The 22,604-nt window shown below is 41.2% G+C and overlaps 1 protein-coding gene across 6 annotated transcripts; it reads right to left on the minus strand.

Annotated features, from left to right (window-relative positions):
• Positions 1 to 367: 367 nt before the first annotated feature.
• Positions 368 to 22,604, minus strand: LOC103474743 (clathrin heavy chain 1). 6 transcript variants are annotated; one of them, XM_008425918.2, is made up of 35 exons: positions 22,191 to 22,604; positions 19,438 to 19,645; positions 19,005 to 19,007; positions 16,187 to 16,455; positions 15,936 to 16,097; positions 15,656 to 15,769; positions 15,086 to 15,259; positions 13,994 to 14,191; positions 13,592 to 13,792; positions 13,202 to 13,354; positions 12,928 to 13,050; positions 12,676 to 12,813; positions 12,283 to 12,447; positions 11,983 to 12,163; positions 11,697 to 11,860; positions 11,457 to 11,582; positions 11,215 to 11,357; positions 10,869 to 11,103; positions 10,619 to 10,741; positions 10,052 to 10,197; positions 9,654 to 9,837; positions 9,327 to 9,519; positions 9,065 to 9,222; positions 8,813 to 8,977; positions 8,619 to 8,726; positions 8,237 to 8,404; positions 7,944 to 8,093; positions 7,695 to 7,826; positions 7,468 to 7,578; positions 7,118 to 7,288; positions 6,770 to 6,991; positions 5,926 to 5,946; positions 3,183 to 3,220; positions 2,962 to 3,037; positions 1,880 to 1,968 (listed from the first exon to the last, which is right to left on the minus strand). In XM_008425918.2, the coding sequence occupies exons 1-34, from the start codon at positions 22,230 to 22,232 to the stop codon at positions 3,007 to 3,009; spliced, it is 4,920 nt and encodes a 1,639-aa protein (XP_008424140.1). In that variant the 5' UTR covers positions 22,233 to 22,604; the 3' UTR covers positions 1,880 to 1,968; positions 2,962 to 3,006. The 6 variants fall into 6 exon arrangements, with proteins under 6 accessions (XP_008424135.1, XP_008424136.1, XP_008424137.1 ...); XM_008425913.2 differs by lacking the exon at positions 3,183 to 3,220 and having other exon boundaries at positions 368 to 1,968; positions 22,191 to 22,603; XM_008425914.2 differs by lacking the exons at positions 3,183 to 3,220; positions 19,005 to 19,007 and having other exon boundaries at positions 368 to 1,968; positions 22,191 to 22,603.

Below are 22,604 nucleotides of genomic sequence, written 5' to 3' on the forward strand. Positions count from 1 at the left end.
AAACATCAGTCAACTCATTTTGTTTGGCCTTTGACATAACTAGGACATTAATACTTGAACCTATCCTTTTATTTAGTGGTTATTTTACTGTTATTTTTTTTTTTCCAAATTTAAGTAATACTGACAAAAAAAGGAATCTGTTGTATTAAAACCTACAACTTTTATAAGCTGCAGAACCTCTTCTGCTACATTTACTTCTTGAATTGAAACAACGGTTCCAAAAATGGCTTTGTATGAGAAACCAACATTTTAAATCTACAGAAAACAGGATCTAAAATGGGATTTGGCAGATAAAATCTTGTTCATCTCTCGAGTAACATTTACCAGGAAAAGTCGACATATTGCTACTTCATGCCACACAGGAAACTGGAGTCTAATTTCATTTTTATTCAGGATAGTACTTCCCTTTCAGTTAGGTCATAATCTTCCATGTATCCATGACAGATCCCCTTAACTACTATTATGCATGACAACAGAAAGGAATCAAACTTATGTTCGGGTTAGGATGACACTTTMCACACACAGCTTAAAGCATGGAAGGAAGTTAAGTACATCAAGGGTGATAAGAGGCTCCAACTCACGACCCTTCTTGACAAAGAGCCATTTTTTTCTTCATCTTAAATCTAAACACACAACCTACAGGAGTGTTACGGATCTTCATTAAACCGTCATTAGAACGCCACGGGTTCCACCCGCCCACCTTCTTCCCTCTTTGTTCGCCATAAAGACGAACAAAGAGAAGAGTGGGTGGGGGGCGAATAGGTAGAGTCTCCAGCTAGAAGTTTTCAGTTCGTCATGTTCACATCTGTACACGCAAAAAAACAAAAAAAAAACAAAACAAAAAGAGGTAACGGTGACCGAGGGAAACAGCACAACAACCTGGCATACACAGACCTCAGTAAGAGGAAGTTTCGGAGTAAATACACACACACACGCATACATACACACGCACACACAGTACGGTTAGGGACCCTGGGGTTTGGTGGCCGTGGTCTCGTCCTTGCACATACACAGACACAGTCTCACACAAGCACTGTACACGGCACAAGAGGTCACCTCAATATATGGAGCCAAAGAAGAGCCAACATCTAGGAGGATGGAGTGAACGGGCCTGTTCAGGCTGGGAGGAGGCTTAAAATTATTGGTCAGACCCTCGGGTCAGACACACACACACACTAACACCCTCAGTCACACAGTGACATACGTCTGTATGCATTTAAAACTCCATAAAGCTACACGCCTGTGCAGAATATACTATCATTACTTAGTGTTGCTAGCTAGAGCCATTGAAATGGCAATATTTAATATTATATGTAACCTTTTTTTCTCCTCAGAATATACAATAATGAAATGCATTTACAGACAAGACAATGGAGGCTGTTCACATGTTCAGTACATCAAAAGTAAGAGCTTGTCTACATTAATTTCTTCATGAGTGCAAAATCCGATGCTCCTCCACCTACTTCAAAGGTTCAATGCTGAGCTTTAGCAAGTCCACTTCTTCACAAACCAATAGAAAAACGAGACAAAACGTAAAAACAAAAAGTCTAAATAAGTTGTTATAAATACGGAATGTGAAAAAACAGGTGGTCCAACAACTTTCAAACAATACAAATAAATGTCCTTCAGTGCTGTAGAATATTTTCTCCTATAACAGGATGATCTAAAAAAAAAAAAAGGAAAAAAAAAAAGGGAAAAAAATACTAATACTCAAAACAACAGTGGGCTGTTGCTTGCTTGTGGCCCTTGCAGTGAGTAGAAGACCATGGGAAGCTGGTGAGGAACAAAAAGGAGGACAGATGGGAGGTTGGACTGTATCGGGTGGGAGGTCGGGCGTTCACATGCTGTAACCAAAGCTGGGCTGTGGCGGCTGGCCGTAGGCTGGAGCCCCCGTGTAGCCGTAGCCATACGCCTGCTGAGGAGGCACGGCCATGTTGGGCCCTGCTGTTAGCATCAGCTGCGGTGTGCCTGCAAACCATAAAAGTAGACAGTTACAGCCTGGAAGGCTTTGGATAGACAGATGTCAGCCATAAGACAACAAAATAATAAAAGCATAGATAGAAGTATGGACTGACACACAAAATGAGGACAAAAAGACTAATGGGTGAATGGATTGTTGGCCAGATGAACAAATGAACAACTGGATAGATAAAAGTCCATCCTAATTCAGACATGGAAAATACCTCAATCACACTCCTCACTTTGACACTGTCCTGGACTGCAAAGGAACTCTGAATCTGCCGTCAAGAGTTATGTTTCACTATGGGTGTGTCCAAAGTCAGAGGCTGCACCCAGCTGACCCGGCTGACCTGGCAGACACAGGTCGGGTCACTCGCCGACTGCCAATGACGGAAGTGAGCAGCTGTGAAGCTGGACGATGCTGCCTTCAGATTTATTCCCGTCTCTGTCCTTGGTGCATGCAATGTCGCCTAGCAACTGTGACGACGCCAAGCACAACCTGGTAAAAACGCAGCTCGAAATCCTGATGACCTTTTAATACCATTTAATGCTTTTTAATTAAATAATTAACTAATAAAGTTGGTAAATTATATCTTATAGGGTTTTTATGCTACCATATTTAAAGCTGCACAATCGCGGTTAATAGTAGTCATCCCTAATGCCAACTTATCTGTCGCTATATTTAGTAACTTTTCAGACAAAAAAAAAAACAAACTCCCCCCCCCAAAAAAAAACAGGATTTGTTTTTTTTTATTTGTATCGACAAGTCAGGTTTTTTAATGATCGGTGATCAGCCAGAAAATTGCAATTGGTGCACCATTACTCCTGTCCCACTCTAGCTTCCACTGTGTTCCGACATTGTTAGAAGAACTAAAATCTCCTTCATCAACAGAATGAGGGAACGGCCTTCGGTGCACTGATGGGACAAAATTGGCCCTTAAATGCAGCCGTCGAAGGAATCTGGAGACTCTAACTCAGTTAAAGTGTTAAAGCTGTTATTACCGTAAACAATGGGTTGAGACTCCGTGGCCTGCTCCTCCTGTTTCCTCAGAGACTCAGAGGCTTCGAGTTTGTCCACCTGTGGGAAAACATTACCGAGTCAGACTGGAGCTGAAGAGTCGGCGATCGGCTCCTGAAGAGCACAGGCAGAGACGCCATGTTTGTAAAAAAAAAAATAAAATAAAATAAAAATAAAACAAAAAATAAAACAAAAAAAAACTGACCTCGGGGTTATTTCACTGGCTGACGGATGGGACCATTCCTGACAGGCGAAGATCAATACAGTCCAGATTTAAGTAAATAAATAAATAAAACAAAAAACAGGCTGCCGGCGGCAGACCTTGCTCATGTGTTGGAGACCCTCTATAAGGCATGAGGATTAACTAGAGTTAAACAGGTACCGGCTACTCTAATCGAGCGTGGCTACAGGCGTCTATCAGATGGACATCCACCTATCCGTGGTAACAGTTAGGGAATTAGGAGGAAAGACAAAGACAAAGAGCTACTGGGCAATAATGGTCCCACCATCCAGCCACCCAGAACATGTATGAGTATGTAGAGAACCAACCAGGATTATCAAATGTGATAATCCTTATCACATTTGATTATGGGAAACATTACCCCCCCTTTTCCGCTGAAATATTCTACTTACTATAAAATGAAAAGTCAGTCCAAACTCCAATCAGTAATAAGGTTACTGATTAATATTGTAATACAAAAACACTCGTGATATTTAAATTATTTCACCTTAAACCAAGTCAATGTGAAAAACAAAAAATTAAAACAGCTATGAGATGTTAATTAACCCCCCAAAAAAAAACAATTTGCTTCGGCCACCTGATTCATTTCTTTCCCCCCTAAACTATTTCCTTCACAGTTCAGAAACAAACCAGCAGGGAAGGGACAAAAGAAAGCAAGAACCAAGCTGCCCCCGAGAGCCTCTTCCAACGCGTTTGGGTTCAGTTCTCTACATACGGCGACACAGAGACAACTACGGCCGATCTGGTTAAGCAGGCTATGCTGAGAAAATACAGGCTGCAGGTTCATTTGACAGGAGAAGGGTTTGAGAAACATGCTGAAGCAGCAGTTTAGTTCTGTTCTTCTTTGAGGGTGCATGAGAAAGACAGAGGGAGAGCGGGCTACAGCGGGAGGAGAGTGAAAGAGGGCGAAGGGGATGACTGTTCAGCCAATTTAAGGTTTCCAGAAGCAGGAACAGCCAGCGGGCGACATCTTTTAGCCTGGTCTGAGTGCTGCTGACGGCTACAGAGGTGGAGGCAGAGGGAGGAGGGGGCAGAGGGGAGGGGGGGCATGCTTGTTCTACTTTTCTTTCCCCAACCAACACACTCAAATTACATGTTTTCTTGCCATCATACATTTAAACTGTCCTTTGAAGAGATGTACTGTACAAATATTGGACACTTTTTTGGTGCTTTTAATCCACTTATTTTGGATTTTATGTTAACATCTGTTTATTAGCACAGAGAAATTAGGCAGTCCACGTAGTAAAAGAAAACAAATCTCTGGATAAATACGCTTTGTGGCTGGTCTGGTACGGAAATTAGGGTTCAATTTAGCTGCAGACTAAATCCTATATAGACATATTGGCTGCATCTAAACCAAACAGCTGTACGCAAGCAAGAAATAAACTTTAATGGGAGCAAATTTTGGGAAAAAAGAGAAAGAGCTGTTTGAAGTTATGAACTAATTTAGGATGTTAACGGCAGACTGCAGCCGAGTGGTGTTAACAAGTCAGCGAATCCATCTGTGACTCTGAATGAGAGGACCTGACGACAGCAGGACAGGGATCCAACCAGAGAGGAACTCTTCACACCAAGAATCTGTTTGGAAAGCCGTCTCCATGTGTGGCTGCACATCTGAGCTCACAGAATCACTAATTAAATGAGGGARAAAAAAAAAAAAAAAAAAAAACTAAAATAGAAAATATCACAGAATTCTGAGGAGCCTTCAGGTCTCCTCAAAATTCTGGCAGTAAAAAAAATGATCAAATCAAATTGGTTTGATGCTGAGATTACCAATTAATTGTGTTATAAAATGTCAACAGACAGCATAAAACAATCTTCATAGCATCTAACGATTAAATGCCAATATTTGGTGTATTCTTTATAAAGCCTTGCACAAGCCTTCATACCCCTTGACATTTTTTTGTACATCAGACACGTTGCAACCATAGACTTTATAATCTGTAGGTGTGGTGATCTACTGTATCCAGGGCTGAGTAAGTCATTACTCTGTAGAGCCAACTACAGCAGCAGGTCTGCACCAGCTTTATATTTCTAGAACTTGACCCGTTTTTTACGAAACCACAAAAAACAGCAGGTCTGGGATTAGCTCTCCTAAATTTTGCCTTACATTATTTTAAATCTCAGTCTGGATTTTGACTGAGCCAGTTTGAAATCATCAATATATTTCAGTCTTAAACATTAAATTGTTGCTCTAGCTGTATGTTTAGGGTTGCTTTGCTTGAGGGTGAACCTCCGCCGTAGTTTCAAGTCTTGTGCTGCCTCCACCCGCCAACTTCAGCCTGATCTCATGTCTCAACTCAAAAAAAAGCGTTCCCAGAGTCCTATGCTGGGGGAAAGGGGTGTTGGTCAACCACATTATATACCGATAGAATAGATTAATCTTTTTCTTGGATTTTAATCTTTTTTGAACAACCAAGAAACATTCTCATTGTATTTGAATTAGAAAAGTCTGAGCAACCACTCAGCAGCTTTCCAAACAGAGCCTTAGAGGTTGGTGAAGAGCCCCACTCCGGAGCACAGTGGGTTGGGTGGGTTGTCTAGTGGAGATTACAGTCAGAAGCGGCAGAGTGACATGAAAGGAGGAAGGGGCATGCAGTTTCTGCTCAGTTTACTCCCGCAAACTAAAGACTACTGGACATGGCAGAGGGAGGACAGGGGGGGCGGGGGTCAAAAAGAATGATTAGAAAATGGATTCGACTTTCACCTTTTCCTTTATCGCATCAACCTGGAAAGGAAATTCAGAGAGGCAACTTAAGGAGGAAAAAAAAACAAATGGGAGTCTCCCCAAAACAGAAATTGACAGAAGGAAAAAAAGATCAAACTGAAGGCTCGTCGCTAAGGGAACCACACAAAACCCTCCAAGCGGTGTGGGTAATTAACACCACTTTTGATACAAATGCAGACTTTGAGATTTTTATGGTGCAGAAATTGCTCACTTTGCATTTTAGGTAAATGCAAAACTAGATGGATTAACTGCAAGGTGGGGCAAATAAATTATGCTACAAAATTAGTCTTAACTATAAACTGTTAAAAAAAATGAGAATCTTACAACTAAGACACTTTGGCTTAAAGTTTTTCAGAAATTCTTCCCTCAAGTCTGCTACCTGTTATGAAGACAACAGCTTGTATTTCTGACTTGCAACAGAGCTATGAAGTAGTTTTCTGAATCTCCACTGCAAAACATTTGTATGGAAAAGCAGCACAAAATGGATGGAAAACAAAATGCAACATCAATGATGGAACAATGATGACAGCAGCAGAGGAAGAGGAGCGAGGACAGACAGAGCTGCTAATATTGAAGGTCTGGAGAGAAAACTTTACTGACAAACAGAATTCGCAGACACTTTTTAGCTTGCTGGTCCTCATAGGAAGGAAGGAAGGAAGGAAGGAATGGTGCAAGTTTGCAAAACTTTCTCCAAATCTTTCAGTAGGCGACATGTAGCCTCTCTATTCAAAGAGAGAGGCTAAATGTCACTCATCGTTTTCTGCTTTTTTTTAATGTTTCTAACCAGATCTCAGTGCGAGACCGCTCATACCAGCCAACCCACCTTAGACAGATACTCCCTCATGACCTGGATGAAGTATGGCATGGAGAAGTCCATGATGTTGTGTCGCCAGGCAGTTTCCAGCACCACGTCTGGCCGCAGCAGGTCGTAGCAGGTGAACAGGCAGGCGGCGAAACACTCCTTTTTGTCTTCGTACAGGAACCAGGCCAAGAGCTCCTCGGCCAGCTCCGTGTCTTTGGACTCTGAGGCATACTGCATGGCGTCCTGTGAGGAGATCACAAAGCCACATCTGTAATTTGGATTTTCGTAGGGAAGGGGAAGGAAGGGACCACATCTGGCATTTTGTATTTAAGCACAGCTTCTGGCACAAACGGTGAGACGGTGCTGCACCTTGTAGAGCTTGTCCTTCTTGCAGAGCTCGACGCTCTGCTTCCAGCGGTTGTTGCCCTTGAAAAGATAAGCTGCAATCCTCCTGAATTCAATCAGTTCGTGTTTCTCCAGGCTCTGAGCCAGTGAGATGTTGTCGAAGTTATCGTATGCGTCGATGGATGTTCGCAGAGCCTGAAAGACAAAAACACAGGATGGGGGGTAAAGTTTAAAATCCAACCATTTGACAAAGTCTAATCATGTCATATGGAAAAAATGTCAACTTTTTTGTCCTTAATTAAATATCAAGGTATTTAAAAAGCTGAAACTTGCAGCACAAGAATAGATGAACAATGACACAGATCGCATCGTACCGCGTAGTCTTCCTCATTAATGAAGAGGTTGTTGAGTGCCTCATTTACTGCCTTGTTGTTGTGATTCTGGACCGACCGCAGGTAAGTTTTAACGAGAGGCAGCTGCTTCATCTGGACACAGAATCAGATTTAAAATAAAGTTAATGAGCACCCCGACACACAACGTTTTAAATGACCCTCAGCTGCTGTCAGTATGATGATTTAATTTTATTCGGAGCCAATTTCACCTTGCTGAAGAAGATCACGGCCCGGGTGTGGTCCAACCGGGGTGAGAGCACGATGAGCAGGTCGTTCAGTAACAACGGCTTGAACTCCAGATAAAACTGGATGGCCTTGTAGTACAGCTCTACATTCGCCACCTGGAATGAGACGCAGACGTTCAGTTCATCACAGATCTGTCTTCCTCAACAAAAACACAACAGTAGTATTTTTTTTTTGTGCCTGTTGTTGTCATTGATTCTTTTTCTCCTCATTACCTTGGTGACAATGTCTTTGAACTGACCCTCCTTCCAGGCGTCAGCTGGATGGTTCATCATGGTGATGATGGCGTTGTCATATTCCTCATACTTGTCATAGAGGAATACCAGCTCGGCCCAGAGGTGGGCCTGCTCAGCTGCCCTGAGAACCTGAAATACACACACACACAAATATAATTTCATTAACTCACATTTGAAATCAGTAGTATTGTTTTTAATTTCCCAGTTTATGCATATTTGCCTGAAATGAATCACTTTACTGCCGAGTGACTGATAAAGAATCAAACACCTACTTTAGGAATGTTGACGCGGGACCAGAAGAGCTCCAGGTGTTCCCTCATTTTCTGCGGCTTAAACTTGGAATAGAGGATGGCCAGCTCAGTGAACATTCCCATGTGGGCGCGTTCCAGACCCAGAGCGGCCTCAAGCATGGTGATCAGCTCCTCAAAGTAACCACGGTCCTGCAGGAGACACAGAGGGACTGAAGGACACCAAGCAAGGACTCGCATTGACACAAAAAAATTGATTTTAGCCATTTGCTCTCCTAGCAGATATGTTTTGTTCGATGAAAAGACCATGGTAATTTCCGTGAAATTAATTCATGCCTACCTTCAGAAATCAAATCGAAATTCAAAGTATAAGATCTTTTTTTTCCATATTTGACTGAAGCAATACCTGGTAGTAGTTGATTAGTTCCTCCAGCTCGTCGGCATGGACGACTATGTGCAGACCGCACATCTGGGCAAGACGGAACTCCTTCCCATCTACACAGGCGAAACACACCTGAAGGAGCAGAAAAATGTACTTCACACACCTAAGCCAATAAATATCATATTGCAATACCAAATAAAACGAATCAGCTTCATCACCTCCTTCCAGGTGCGGGTGCTGTTGGCTTTGCGTGCTCCGTCTACGGCTGCCTGGTATTCTCCCAAATGCACCAACGTGGAGGCCAGACGGCCAAAGTTGGAGACGTTGTTGTAAAGCAGCTTGGCCGCTTCGTACATCTTGTCGTCATAACAACGATCGCCCACCTTAACAAAAAGAAACAGGAGGTCAAACCCAGAACGGACGCCTCGAGCGCCAGCTGCTCCAGATGCGAGTGAGCTCCCAGGACCTACTTGCTGAATGTGAGCGTTGTTGGGACCGTTGATGAACTCTTCCAGCTCCGCCAGACGATTGGTTTTGGCCAAAGCGAAGATCAGCTCTGTCTCAACATACGACTCCCGAGCCTTCTTGCGAGCCATCTGCAAGAACTTTACCAGATCCTCCCAGTTTCCTGCAAATGACCCATCGATTATACATTTACCAAACATAAGAAATTTCAAATAAAATAGGGAAGAGGTTTTAAAATGAAAGATGATCAGGTAGAGGCGGTCTCACCACTTTGGGCTGCAGCCTGTCCCACCTCCATGTAAGCAGATGGGTCGTCAGCCTTGATGTAGGAGTCGATGGCTTCCTTGACCATTCCCTTCTGCAGCTGGGCCTTGGCCAGCTGACTCCATACTGGAGGCTCATTGCAACGCTCGGCAAATTCATATGCCCTGTCCAAGTTTCCAATGTGCTCAATCAGAACCTACAAAGGAAGAAGATCAAAGAAAAAGCTTAAAACATGGTTATTACAGTGAAGACCAGTATTAAAATAAGACAGAAAACGACAAAACCGGAAGTAGATTGGAAGCACACAACAGTGGAGCCTGTGGCCCTCACCTGAACAGCAGAGGTGTTGACGTCAAACTTCCGGAAAATTGCAAAGGCCTCCTCAAACAGCTCGTTACTGATGGCAATATTTGCTATGTCTGGGGCATCGTAGTTGTCAAGGCGATTGATGTACTCCATAACACGAGTTCGGTCAGCTTTAATGGCCGTCAGAATGAGCAGGTTCTGCAGGTTTCTGAAAAGAGCAACGCATTTAACAGGCTATAAATTACATAAATGCCACTGTTTATTTTCTCAACTGACAAAACTAATATGGGTTATGGAAGTCCATAGAGGAAGCAAGAAACGGGTATCTGAGTAACTTGCTTAAAAAAAAATAACTGAAGGACAATCGGCTAAAAAGTCAGACTGGGGTTTGTTTGGGTTTCAGGAGGTGGCCGATGCATCACCTGTGCTCACTGAAGACAGAATTGTCCAGCACAATCTTTTCCAGCAGCTCAATGAGCTCATTGGGCAGGTCGGCCGTCATGAAAGCCTTCACTGTGACGGATACTTCCTCTGGATCCTGAGTCTCTGATAATGCTGTCTGGACCACCTACAGCAGAGGAACAGCACACGTCATCCTCAATGGCTCATGATAATTTGGTCAGTCAGTTGTTTGTGTTAATATAGAAATCAAAAGTATGCCTCCCTTTGGTTACGCTTGTTATGCATAGAGCTGAAACACTATTTGCTTTTAGTCCAAACTAAAACAGAGCAGATCATGTTAAAACATTTGTGTGAGAACCAAAATGGGAGAAAATATTCTAATAATTGCATTTTGTCACTTTCTTTTGAACTTAGATCCTGTTTTGTTGTTTTGCAGGGGTTCAGTGGATGTGTTGTTAAACCCTAGTTGTGAAAACACGAAGGCTGCGATGATATTTCTGAATTAAGGCTGCTCATCCTGAACTGTATCACAATTAAAGGTTACAGCATATTGAATTCATATTAGCTTTGGCACAAGCTGGTCAGACCTGGTCAATAAGGGGTCTTCTGTAGTTGTTGGTCTCCAGCAGGACACTCGCCCACAGCTCAGGGTTCTTGCGTCGTACAAGATAGCGGGACAGACTCTTGAACAGCGAGTTTTCATTGCACACCTAGAACATATACAGTAGAAACAAATCAGGGAAACATGAAAGCATTCCACATTTATGCCCCTACCCAATAATTTTGGCTGTAAGGAATTAGACTTATTCCATAAACAGCTTCTTATTTGTAGCTCACATGAATAAGTTCCTGGTCACACTGTCCTCTTTCGTAAGCCACGCAGGCCAGGTGGGGATCTCTTTTCTCGCAGTATTTGCCCACGACACGGCTGTCGTAGAAAGGGTTCTCCCTTAGAAAGCGCTCAGGGTTGTTGTTGCTGTCGATGTAGATCTTGGCCAAAGCATTGTGGGTAGCGGGTTCCTCGCAGCCTTCATGGATACGAGCCTCCAACCAGGGCAGCAGCAACTTCAGACTGCAGAGAGTAAAACACCGATTTAGGGACAAGACAAAAACACTCTGAGGTACATCATGTAACAGATATGTGTGATAATAGGTTTCACGTCTGAGGTAGTTTCATTCTTACCGATTTCTTTTCTCTACTTCAGCAACAAGTTCATCCGTGGAAAACTGCCCCCTGACCACCATTATCAGGTTCTTAATCACATCCTCAGCACAATCCACGTCCAATAAACCTCCGATGACCACTGGCAGACGACTTGGGTTCACCTGGAGCAAATAATCAAGAAATCGTCGTGTTTATGCAAAAATGAGAAAAGCACAACCACAACGACATCAGAAGAGCTGCCTGTAAGAGAAGAAAAGTACCTTCTGGACGTAGATCTCGATGTATTTCTGAAGGCTGTTGCGATACAGGTAGAGGACCAGGTCATGGACAAAATCAAAGCGGTCGCATACAATGATTAAAGGAAGCTGGTCAGTAAGTTTAGCCTCCTGTTGGACAAAAAAATACAAGCATTATTGGCAATAAAAACTTGTATTTTGATAAAATATGGGATAAAAAAAACTTTACAGTAGGGTAAAAGTTATACACTGCTAATTTCTAACCTTCAGGAAGTTCTTCACCCGCTCCGGGTCGTAGCAGTTACTCTCTCGACAGATTCTCTCCACCTCCTTAATCTGGCCGGTTTTGCAGGCAGCTTGAATATATTTGAAGTGGACCTCTGGATCTTGACTAAAGTTCACTATAGAACCCAGGAAGTAGAATAATCCTGGAAAAAAGATGGGGGGAAAAAACGACAAATTTTCACCATCACTTTGGAAAAATAAAAATGTTTGCAACAGCAACCGATCTCCACCTTACATCCAACTTTGAAACGCATTTTCAACTCACCTTCAAAGCTCTTGAATGACTCAAAGAGCTCAGTGAGGGACTGAGTAGTGAGCTGTTCATGGTACTTTGAAGCCACCTGCACACAGATCTGCAGGTTCTGGCGGATGTTGGCCGACAGCATGGCTCTCAGGCACTCCAGTGAGTCCTCCACTGAGAGGGAGCCGAAGAAATTCACCAACCACTGCAGGAATGATCAGAAAACATGCAGCAGATACAACTACACTCCTTGTAATCTGGCTAAATTCCTCATCAGTCAGGTGTTTTAATTGTCATTTTAAGGAGTTTATTTCAATTTGATACCTCTGGGTTGAGAAGGTGTGTGTGCACCACGGCTCGCTTTATGTCATACAGGTCTGTGTAATGCTCCAGTGCCCTCTGCAGGAGGCCAGCCTTCTCACACAGCTGTGCCACATGGGCGCGGTCGTAGTGGGTGAACATCTGATTGCCAAGGATGGCGTCTGCCACCTAAATGATATGACACATGAAAGATAAATCGTCATTAGACGCTTTACACTGGTTGGTTCCTGCTACCATTCTCACTGCTTGTAGCACTCTGTATCACAGGGTTTGGAGGGTAATCACTGATTTTACATTACTAATCCATTGTTGTTCATAATGTCAGTATTTGATTCTGAGATTAGAAACAACTATCATTGGCAACTCTGAATCAAACAACTGGTTATTTGCATCTACCTGTGGAGCATGAACCAAGTTCATTTCCAGTAAACGTGTCTGCAGCGGTCCTTCCATGGGTCTGTTGTTTTTTAGAGCATCTAGTAAGAATGAGGTGCACTGCTGGATCAGGTTGTACTCCATAAACACGTCAACAATCTGGAGAAAAACAAAATGATGTACATGTTTAATCATGTTTCTAAATGTTTTTTTTTTTTTTAAATGTAAAAGTAACACAACTGTACTGTTTAACAGCCGACACATATGTCATACCTGTGTAATATCAGCAAGAGGTTCCTCATCCTGAACCAGCATCTGGGAGAACTGGAGACCTTGCTCTGGACTGATCCGCATAACGTTCCTCAACAAGAAGATCCAGTCTGGTGTGTAGCCCACCTGCAGGACCCACAGATTATTCCTTTGGTTTAACCAACTCATAATCCTTTATCTGAACATTAGATAAGCCAAGCTAAAATCCAAACTCCTCAATATGTTTTTCTGGGTCACCCAACAAACGTAGAATACATAAACGTTCTCCATCACACACCTTCTTGGCATAAAGAACGATCTTCTGAAACTGTCCGGTCTCTGCAAAGCACTGGATGACTTTATTTGGGACATTTGCTCTGAGATACACACTGAGGGCCAGAGTGGGATCGACAGACTTCACCAGGTCTCCGAGCTCCTCAGAACATTCCAGCTGGAAACAAACACACAAAGCAAATTAACAACAAAATCACAGACCTAAGTTATTACATCAAAAGAAAAAGAAAACTGAAATTTGGTTTTTACAGTTCCATAATCCAAAAAAAGTGAATTTGGCTGACAGTGACAGACACATACTCAAACAGCACACAGTGAGAAAATCACCTAGAGACAATTGACTTTTCAAGAGGTTTTAAGTACAGCTTGACTGTTGGTAAGGAAAGGCATCTACCTTATCCTCCTTCAGCCATTTCTCCAGTAGCTGCTTGCGGCCCTGCTGAAGAACAGGCCTGCAGAGCTCCAGAGACTCAAACTTATTGAGCTGGCCTTGGTCCAGCAGGATGCCGAAGTACTGGAGCAAAGGAGAAGTCTGGCCCGGTTGTGCTGGAACACTTTGGAACCTCCGAATGGTGTCTGGAGTCCGCAGGATGCCCTGAAGCAGAAAATGGACAGTCCACCCTTTTCATCAAATATAATATATATACATCTATAAAAATAAAAAAAAGAATTTCACAGTATTTGGCTGGGGCACTTAAGTCTCATCACAAATCTTCTCCTTTGTTTGTATAAGAAATATAACCATAAACTGAGTATTTATGTGATGTCGCGTGTGCACATTGGCATGCAGAAGTACCTTAGGGGCATTGGCCGCCACCTTGGCTGCTTCCGAGTAATTTCCTGCAGCAAACAGGGTGTTAAACTTGCGAGCGAATAGTTCCTCGGCACCAGCAAGGTTGTTGCGTACAGCCATGCGTAGAGCCAGGTCTGGGTTCTGGAGCACGTTGGTGATGTATGGGATTATATTTTCTTCCTCCACACACACCGAAAGCACCTGGAGAAGAAAATAAAATCATTAACACACTATATCTGATGAAACAAAGACACACGTGATCAAAAGTTTTTACACCGCTTGATCTTTTTTACATTTGATGTAAAAGAATGTGTGTAATTTGCTTACATTCAAAATGATCATAAAATAAAATGTAAAGGAAAAAAAATTCCCAACCAAAAAATAACTGTAGTTAAGCAATGTTGCACTTAAGTACTGAACTGATTTTGATTTAAACACTGGATTACATTATTTTTTGAAAGGAAAAAAAAAACAAAAAAAAAAAAAAAAAAAAAATCAACATAACTTGAACCAAAACTCAAATTCAAAATATGTTCTTGTCTTTATGCACAGTGCTAAAATATATGTCACTGTAGGCATGTGCAACACTCTGAGCAGTGTGTGTAGGACCTGCAGGTGCAAGCCAAGACAAATAACAGGATTAGGTTGTGCAGCTTGCCTAGCCAAGCTTTGCCTCCCTGCTGTGGCTGTCACATGCTGCCCGAAAGTAAAAATGCTGCTGCAGCGAGATATTTTCACACAGATTTACTCAATCAAGGTCACACCCAAGGACCCAAGCTGATAGGCAGTAAGCTGACATACCACAGGGAAAATGAATCACCAACAAATGTCAGGACTAACGCACGCACACACACACACACACACACACACACACACACACACACACACACACACACACACACACACACACACACAAAAACGTGTAAGAGTGTAGTTCAAGCATGCCTGTCGAGCGTGAGACAAGAGCCGGTTTAAAAATTAATTGTTAGGTGTTTAATTAACATCTATGATTTGGAGCTGGTTCTAATGTTTGATCTCTAGTCCTGATTTGATAAACACAGATAAATAAATCAAGTTTATCAGCTGAAAATGTACCTGTCCTTTCCTGTTAACTCCAATAATCCCAGCAGTGGGTTCATGTGGGGCAGTGACAAAAATGGTCTCCCCGCTGATCCGGTTCATGTAGATGCAAGTTCCAGTCTCCAGATCATACAGGTGGATGTAGCCGTACTTTGTGATGAGAAAAACGACATCTTGCTTGGAGCTGATCTAGACGTGCAGAAAGAGAGAAAGAGGTCATAAATGCAGCTAGCATCTAAATGTGAAAGTTCAGGTAGCGCTAGCAACCACCGGCTGGAAGCCAGACTCCCAGAGGTAGACTGAAACGGTTCATTTCTATGGTGATCCAAAGGAACGCTGACTGGGAAATGGTAGCCAATCAGAGTCCTACTATTCCCTACAAATCCTGACTTCTGCAGTGTCACAAGCTTGCTCAGGCACTGTCTGGATTTAGTTTATAATTAGCATTAGCCCAAAATTAAATTTGGACTGAAAAGAACTGCACAAATCATTTTCTTAAGTTAAAATTTGTTATGAATTGGTGCTTTATAAATAAACTGAACAAAACTGCATTCTAATGGTCACCAGCATATAGAAGCATTGTACCTGCATAGCAACAGGGAAGTCGTTCTGTGCTTCCGGAGGAAAGAAAACATCCACGGCTTTTTTGGGGAATGGTTGGTTTCCACTTGGCGGGGTTCCGACTTCAATAATATGAAGCTGGAAGTCAAAAAGAAAAGAAGACAAAGTCAGCCAATGTGGGTTTGTGTTAAGCTTCAGGTTTTCAATTTAGTACATTTAAATTGGAATCTGGATGAAGTCAGCTGTGATCTCTTTTATCTATGCAGCCGTGAGCAGGAGGCTTCGCGGCGCTGCTAAATCGTACTTTTCCTCCTGCTTGTCCCCGCACAGCAAAGCAGAACAGAGTCGATTCTTCGGTGTTGCCCTCCATCTTAAATTGTGCAAAGCCAGCAGCATGGCCTTCAATAGGCTGGGAGACCTTCCTGTCCACAGAGTACAACTGCATGGCACCAACAACACGATTTTGCTGAAGGAGAAAGAAAAAAAATAAAACCATATATCTCACCGACACTGTCAGACTCATTCATTATTAAAGCGCTCTTCTAGTGATTCTACCTGAGCTGAGATACCAATGAGGAGCAACCACTTCTGTTTGGCGTCAGTACGGTAGTTGATGATCTGGCAGCCTGCCAGGCTGGAGTGGCGGTCAAACACTTTGATTGGTTGAGAATCGCCCTCCATGCTCCAGTGGTACACGGCGTTGTCTGTGACCAGGGCCACGGTGTTGAGAGAGATCCACTTCCAGAAAGTCACGTCGTCTGTCATGGTGTGAGCCTTCATCTTGCTTTTCATCTCAATGTTAAAGATCTGCAGGGTCTTTGCAGCTGAAAACATCGAGAGAAAAGGTGACAGAAATGAATGCCGTGATCATCCGACACCATTTCAAATATTTACTTCAAATGAGGGTTATGACTTAAGGTACGACAACGCACAAGCCAAAGCAAACTTTTGGATTAAACCTACCATTGAGGCATACCTACTCCAGCTGCTGGATAGGTGCTGGAAATCAGGGACTTGACTTACAAAAACGGGCCATTAAATAAAAAATAATAATAGCCAGAAACAGCAGTAAAACAAACAAAGGCAACCACTAATATGGATCTGCATTCAATCACGCTAGATGCCACAACCTCTTAATGTCAAATTTATTTGTTAAAGTCGCAATTAACAGCTCTGCTAAAAAGGAGGTTCTGCTCTTAAATGCAGCCCAGTGTTGTATTTTTTTGCCACTTTGACAACACAGCTGAAATATGGAGCTACGTTACCATAACGGCGAAACTGGGTTGTAAAATGAGGACATATGTTACAGGCCAGGTGGATCTTTTTGTTTGTGATATACTTGCATTCATCACAAGTAATAAGATAAGCTTTTTCAGATGATTGTTCTTAAAAGGTTTTTGTCTCAAAATAAATATAATACAATGCTTCAGTTGGCGTGTCTTGTAGATTTTAATAGTCAAAATATATTTTTCTTCTCCATAATTTGTACCCAATGTGAACTAATGGCACTGTAATGTTTTGTTGATTCTGTGGCAGACGCATTTGTTTAGGTGTATTTTTTTTTTTTTACCCTCTTGCCTTTTAATGCAAAGCCAGGTATATTTTATAAAATGCTGTCTCCAGAAATAAACATTATGGCCTTTGGAGGTTAAACTGAAGACTCTGTGTCACATCTTCAGCTTCTAACATCACCCAGAAGAATGAAACTTTGGGCATGTTAGAGCTTCAGCGGCATTTAAGATGTATTTAGGTACATAGAGGGGATTCATTTAGGCTGGGTGTGAATGCAGATTAGGAAGAAGCACAAAGACAAACAGATGTGATAACAAGGAGGATGCTGGTCAGATGCACTCAAACCCATTTTCATTTCCTCCAGTTCAATCTTGTTGGAGGAAAGTGTCTGTTTATTGAGCTATGTGGAGCAAATATCCCTTATTAACAGTGGCTATTCTAAATAAGTAATCCAAAATAGACAATGAAGTATTGATATTATAAATCTATTCAAATTTAACCATCAGCCCAGCTCTAAATGTGCTGGTACATTCTTTTAAGATCAATGCCAATTTTTGGTATTCCCAGCTTGCCAAGCTTTATCACAGGCTGTGCACAATATTTTGTTGCTCTAATGAATCAATGTTTTCCTTTAATCTTCATATTTTCCTCCTGTATAATAAAGCTCATCATGACAGAGCGCCTGCTTCAGCTCTCATTTTGCCTGAATCGTCTCACCTGTTCTGTCCATAGTTCTATCAAAACATTTGAGAGCTGCTGAAACGCTAGTCAATCAATTATGATGTTTGAAGCAAAGTGCTGATGTGAAAAAGCAGAACTTTTGTCAATTCTGTCTGTAAAATTAACTGAAATGGCGTTAAATGCAGGTCAAATTGTTAATATGTTGTTTAACATGAAGACAGTAATAACACTATCAAATCACTAAAGCAATCTAATGTGGAGGAAAATAGAGGCAGTTTTATTTTTAAGAGCACTATGTGCGTTTCTGGTTTGTAATCTACTGCAAAAATGATACCAATTTTAAATTTGCAATAATAAAAAAGAAAAAATATTTAAGTTAATTTCACCCATCCTTAATTAAGGCTGAACTGCAGAAATTCTTTAGTACAATATTCTTTGGCTGCCAGGATGAACTGGTTAGTGAGACTGCAGAGCCTCGAACATCATTAAGTGGGGGAAATCATACAAAAATTATAGTAGTGGTGTAGTAGACGATGCAATAGTGGTGGAATCATACTATTTATTTTTATAACCTAGTGAAAAAAAAAAAAAAAGGATTCACAGAAGCAAGGACATGATTATACTATACCACTGAGTATTTTTTAAAATATTTGATTGATAACGGGAACAACTGTACTGCAACGCTACAGCTTGTTTTGTTTCTCACCACGGATGCAGGCAATTAAAGGTGTTTTGATATCTGTAAATCAGCTTTAACATGTTCAACACCAGCCCAGATGCAATTACTCAAAGATTTCTATCACACATCAAATAAACAAACTCAAAATTCCATGCAGGCAAAAATATTTTGCAGTCTATAAAAAGGTCTAAATAAACCCTAAAATGTGTATTTACATACTGTACAAAACAGAAGACTTAAAAATATGCTATACAGTATGTTGTGGAAAATAAGATGTAGATTAAAATATATGTACATTGTATCAAATGTACAAACACACATTACAAAAAAAAAAAGAAGATGACGAATTTAAAGCCATTTTGGTAATCTCTGCTTCTGCAGGGTTTTTTTTTTTTGTTATCTCAAGCACTGGATTAAATTACAATAAGCAAAGTGCAAACATTTTAAGACAGTGCATACAGGAACACTTTGACAACTCGGGATATGTAAAATTCAACTCACCGTCTGCAAACATAAGAGAGCAGTAAGAAATGAAAAAAAGAGCAAAAACAAGCAAAACAGACAAAGCATTTATGACAGCATGACATTTCACTATTTCTACTGCTACTTTTCCTAATAGTACTTTACATTTGAATTGGTAACACTACACTGCAGTTGTTGACAAACAAAGATGGAAATGATCTACTTATGAACATCAAAATGAAAAGCAGAATGTGAAAGCTACGTAACTGACAACACAAAGTTAATTTACACAAATGATCCCGTGACTTAGACAAGATAATAGCAAGAAATTTGACCGGCCAAATCTTAACTGTTAACTTTTACTTTTTTGGACAATGTCAAAAAAAAGAAAAAAAAAAGAAAAAAAAAAAAAGAAACCCTAAAATACTCTCTATGTCCCAAAAATACGACACGGATTCAAGCAATTGCTTACCTTTAAGGGCGATAACTTTGCTGGCGGGGTTCATGATGGCGCTGTCGGCAGAGATGGGCCGGCGGATGGGGTTGTTGGGATCGGCCATGTCAATGATGACAACCTGGGCCTGCTCACCCACTTTCTCCCTCACGCAGATGAACTTGTCAGACTCCATGGTGAGAGTGCTGAAGCCAATGTTGGCTGGGTTGATCCCCAAGTTCTGGAGCTGTCACAGAAACATGAAAACTGTTTGAGCAGCACAGCCTACACAGTCCTTTACAATTCTAGAGCAAGAGATGTAAAAGATCATCCATGGGTTGCAAGACCCCCGTTATGGATTTTATTTATAATCATGATAACTACGATTTTTTAAAAGCGTAAAAAAAAAATAAATAAATACTTTACATAACGTAAAGCAACCCAGGAAGGAGAAATGCTGGTTCCTTCCTAGCACTAATTGCTTAGAATTCATCAAGGAAATAAGACTACAAGTAAAGATGCATAACTCAATCAGCCAGAGATAATCAAATCAAATACTGAAATTCACTTTTTTTATTTTATTTTTTTTTTCAAAACAGTAAATTTAGCAAAACTGTTTCCCAATATCTGAACAAGTTTGAGTAAAAACCATAACAACAGAAATACATAAAGGTTAGGGACAAATCTGCTTTATTAATAAATAAATGACGATATCCTTGTGATTACATCCTTTTTTGTTGTATTCAGAGCAACATGCAGCACATTTTTATTCCACGTATAACAGGCCTTAGAAAATATCATAAAGTCGTATCAGCTAGGAAAAGCCTGATGGGTTCATCACTAATTGCAAGATGACCCCATTGATGCATCAAAGCGCATGTTTCGCTCTCATTTTGAATAAACTCAGAGTGAAGTGCATTAAAGCACCAGCTCCTAACTCTATCCCTCCAGCTACAACAAACCTGACTCAAATTGGTCAGTAATTGGCAGGTTCACGCTCAACTTGTTGACAAGCTGTTGAAGTAATTCATTTCAGTAAATCAAGTACATTGAGGAAAGAGCTGAAAATGCAGTTAAGTGTTCCCCAATGCCCATAGATGGAATAAAGACCCTGTTTGTTGATGTAGTTTTTAAATTTGGACTTCTGATCACCAGTCAAAGGCGATCAAGTTAAAATTGCCCAATTACGTTCATTAGATACTACTGTATACAAGGGATTGTGAAAACCTGGACGCTTGATATATGCTCACAGTACTCAATGTATGCAAAAAATAAATAATGAATAACCTTGTTATTTATGAACACAAGTCATCTGCCAACCACAATAATACTGATGAAATGTAGTGTGGATTTTGTGCTCATATCTTTTTTGTCTTTCAAAAAGTATTCTTTTATTTTACATAATGCTATATTTTTAAATAAATAATTGGAGATAACTCACTGGTAAGTTTTCACAAGCTTTACTAAAACATTAAAATGAAATCTGAGAAAAAAAAACCCCCAACAACATTTCATAAGGTTATAGATTAAGGCTGCTCAATGATGGCAGACATTTTGATGTTATGTTTATTCTTGGGTTAAGCATGAAAACTAACAGCCTCAAATTTGGCATCATTATGCTATCTATACATTAAACGTTTTGGGTTGAGTGTCACACAACCAACAGTTTTAGGCATTTTTGAGCAATACATGTTTTGAGTTATTGCTAAGAGTGCAAAGCAAATAAAAAGGGATTTAGTCCTCATTAGTTGTTCCTCATCTAGAAATCAAATTAGGAACTTTTAGCATAAGGTTTGCACATCTAGGTGTGGCAAGTTTTCCTAAACCTCTGCCTTACCACCAGAAAATCTGACCATAAAGTTAAATAGAGAACATTATGTACCATGTATAGGATTGGTATAATCAGGAAAATGACATAAATAAGCGGTTTTAAAAACCAAACTAAACTTCTATTTAGATATGAGAAAAAAATATAATCACAGTCACATTCACAGTCGGAGTTCCTATGCAAATTCAATAATCCAGCAGAACCAGAAGCTGGGAAGTGATTGAAATGTACTGCAGTCATATCTACGGGGCTTTAGGGAAATCTAAATAGTTGGGGAAAAATCGGATGCCTCATTGATTGAGTCGCTATTTTGCGTCAGACGACAGATTGACATTACATTTAGTCAGAAACGTCATTTAGATAAAACGTGCAATGCAAATCGCTAGTCGTGACACAACGCTCAGTGCATGACGTTATATGGCAATAGGTCCTGTCAAACTGCAGCTGATCGGGCTTTAATAACCCGCTTCTCTTCATCCGAAGGCCCTTGTGACTGTAACAATGTGATACAAACGTATTTATGACAGCTTTTATAAGAGCAATGCGCGATGGTGTCTGAACGGTAACTTAAATACTCCAGCGCCGTTATAATTAAATCACTCTCAACATCCCATACGATCCGCTAACTAACGGTTCAGGCGCTAACGCAAAAGCTAGCAGCTCAACTAATTAAGCTACACGTACGGCAACCATTACAGAAAAAATGAATAATTGTTTAACATGGCTATAAAAGAGTGGCAGAAAGAAATGTTTCTGGTAGAGAGAAGCGTTTTAACTCGAGTTCACAAGCGTAAGACTAATGAATGAAGATACCAGTTGGCTAAACGGGGGAGGGGAGGTCATTCATTTGCTGCGGGTATTGACGTTAGCTTGTCTAGCAAACTGTCAAACGGTTATTATACAGAGAAACAAACAAGTAATGAAAACGCTGGGAACTGTGAAGCTGTAGCGTTCCTTCGCATACCTGCAGGTGCTCCTGGAAGCGGATAGGCAGGATTTGAGCCATGGTGATTTCTTGAGCTTCTCCGGAGTCCTGAAATTCTAGCCGTACAGCTAGCTAGCTCGGCAGTTAGCACCGCGCTAGCTACGACCTCTTCACTGAGAGTGTAGGTCGGAGCCAGTCAGTGAAAACGGCTGCACGGCGAGAAGGAAAATCACTATGGCGTGTTTTTAGTTGTGTTTCCGAAATCTGATACTCGTGAAAATGTTAAATTTGTCTTCCTTTTGTGTATGCTTTCTGCACAGCATCGATGGATAGCGGCAGCTACGGCTGATCTTCTCTCTGAAATCCGCAATGGCGGCGGAAACGGCTCAGTGTTCCCTCTCCGGAAGCATCCAGGGAGCTCTGGAAGGACACTGGCTCTTTCCTCGTGTGAAA

This window comes from Poecilia reticulata, linkage group LG13 (assembly GCF_000633615.1).
Source record: "Poecilia reticulata strain Guanapo linkage group LG13, Guppy_female_1.0+MT, whole genome shotgun sequence".
Classification (NCBI taxonomy): domain Eukaryota; kingdom Metazoa; phylum Chordata; class Actinopteri; order Cyprinodontiformes; family Poeciliidae; genus Poecilia; species Poecilia reticulata.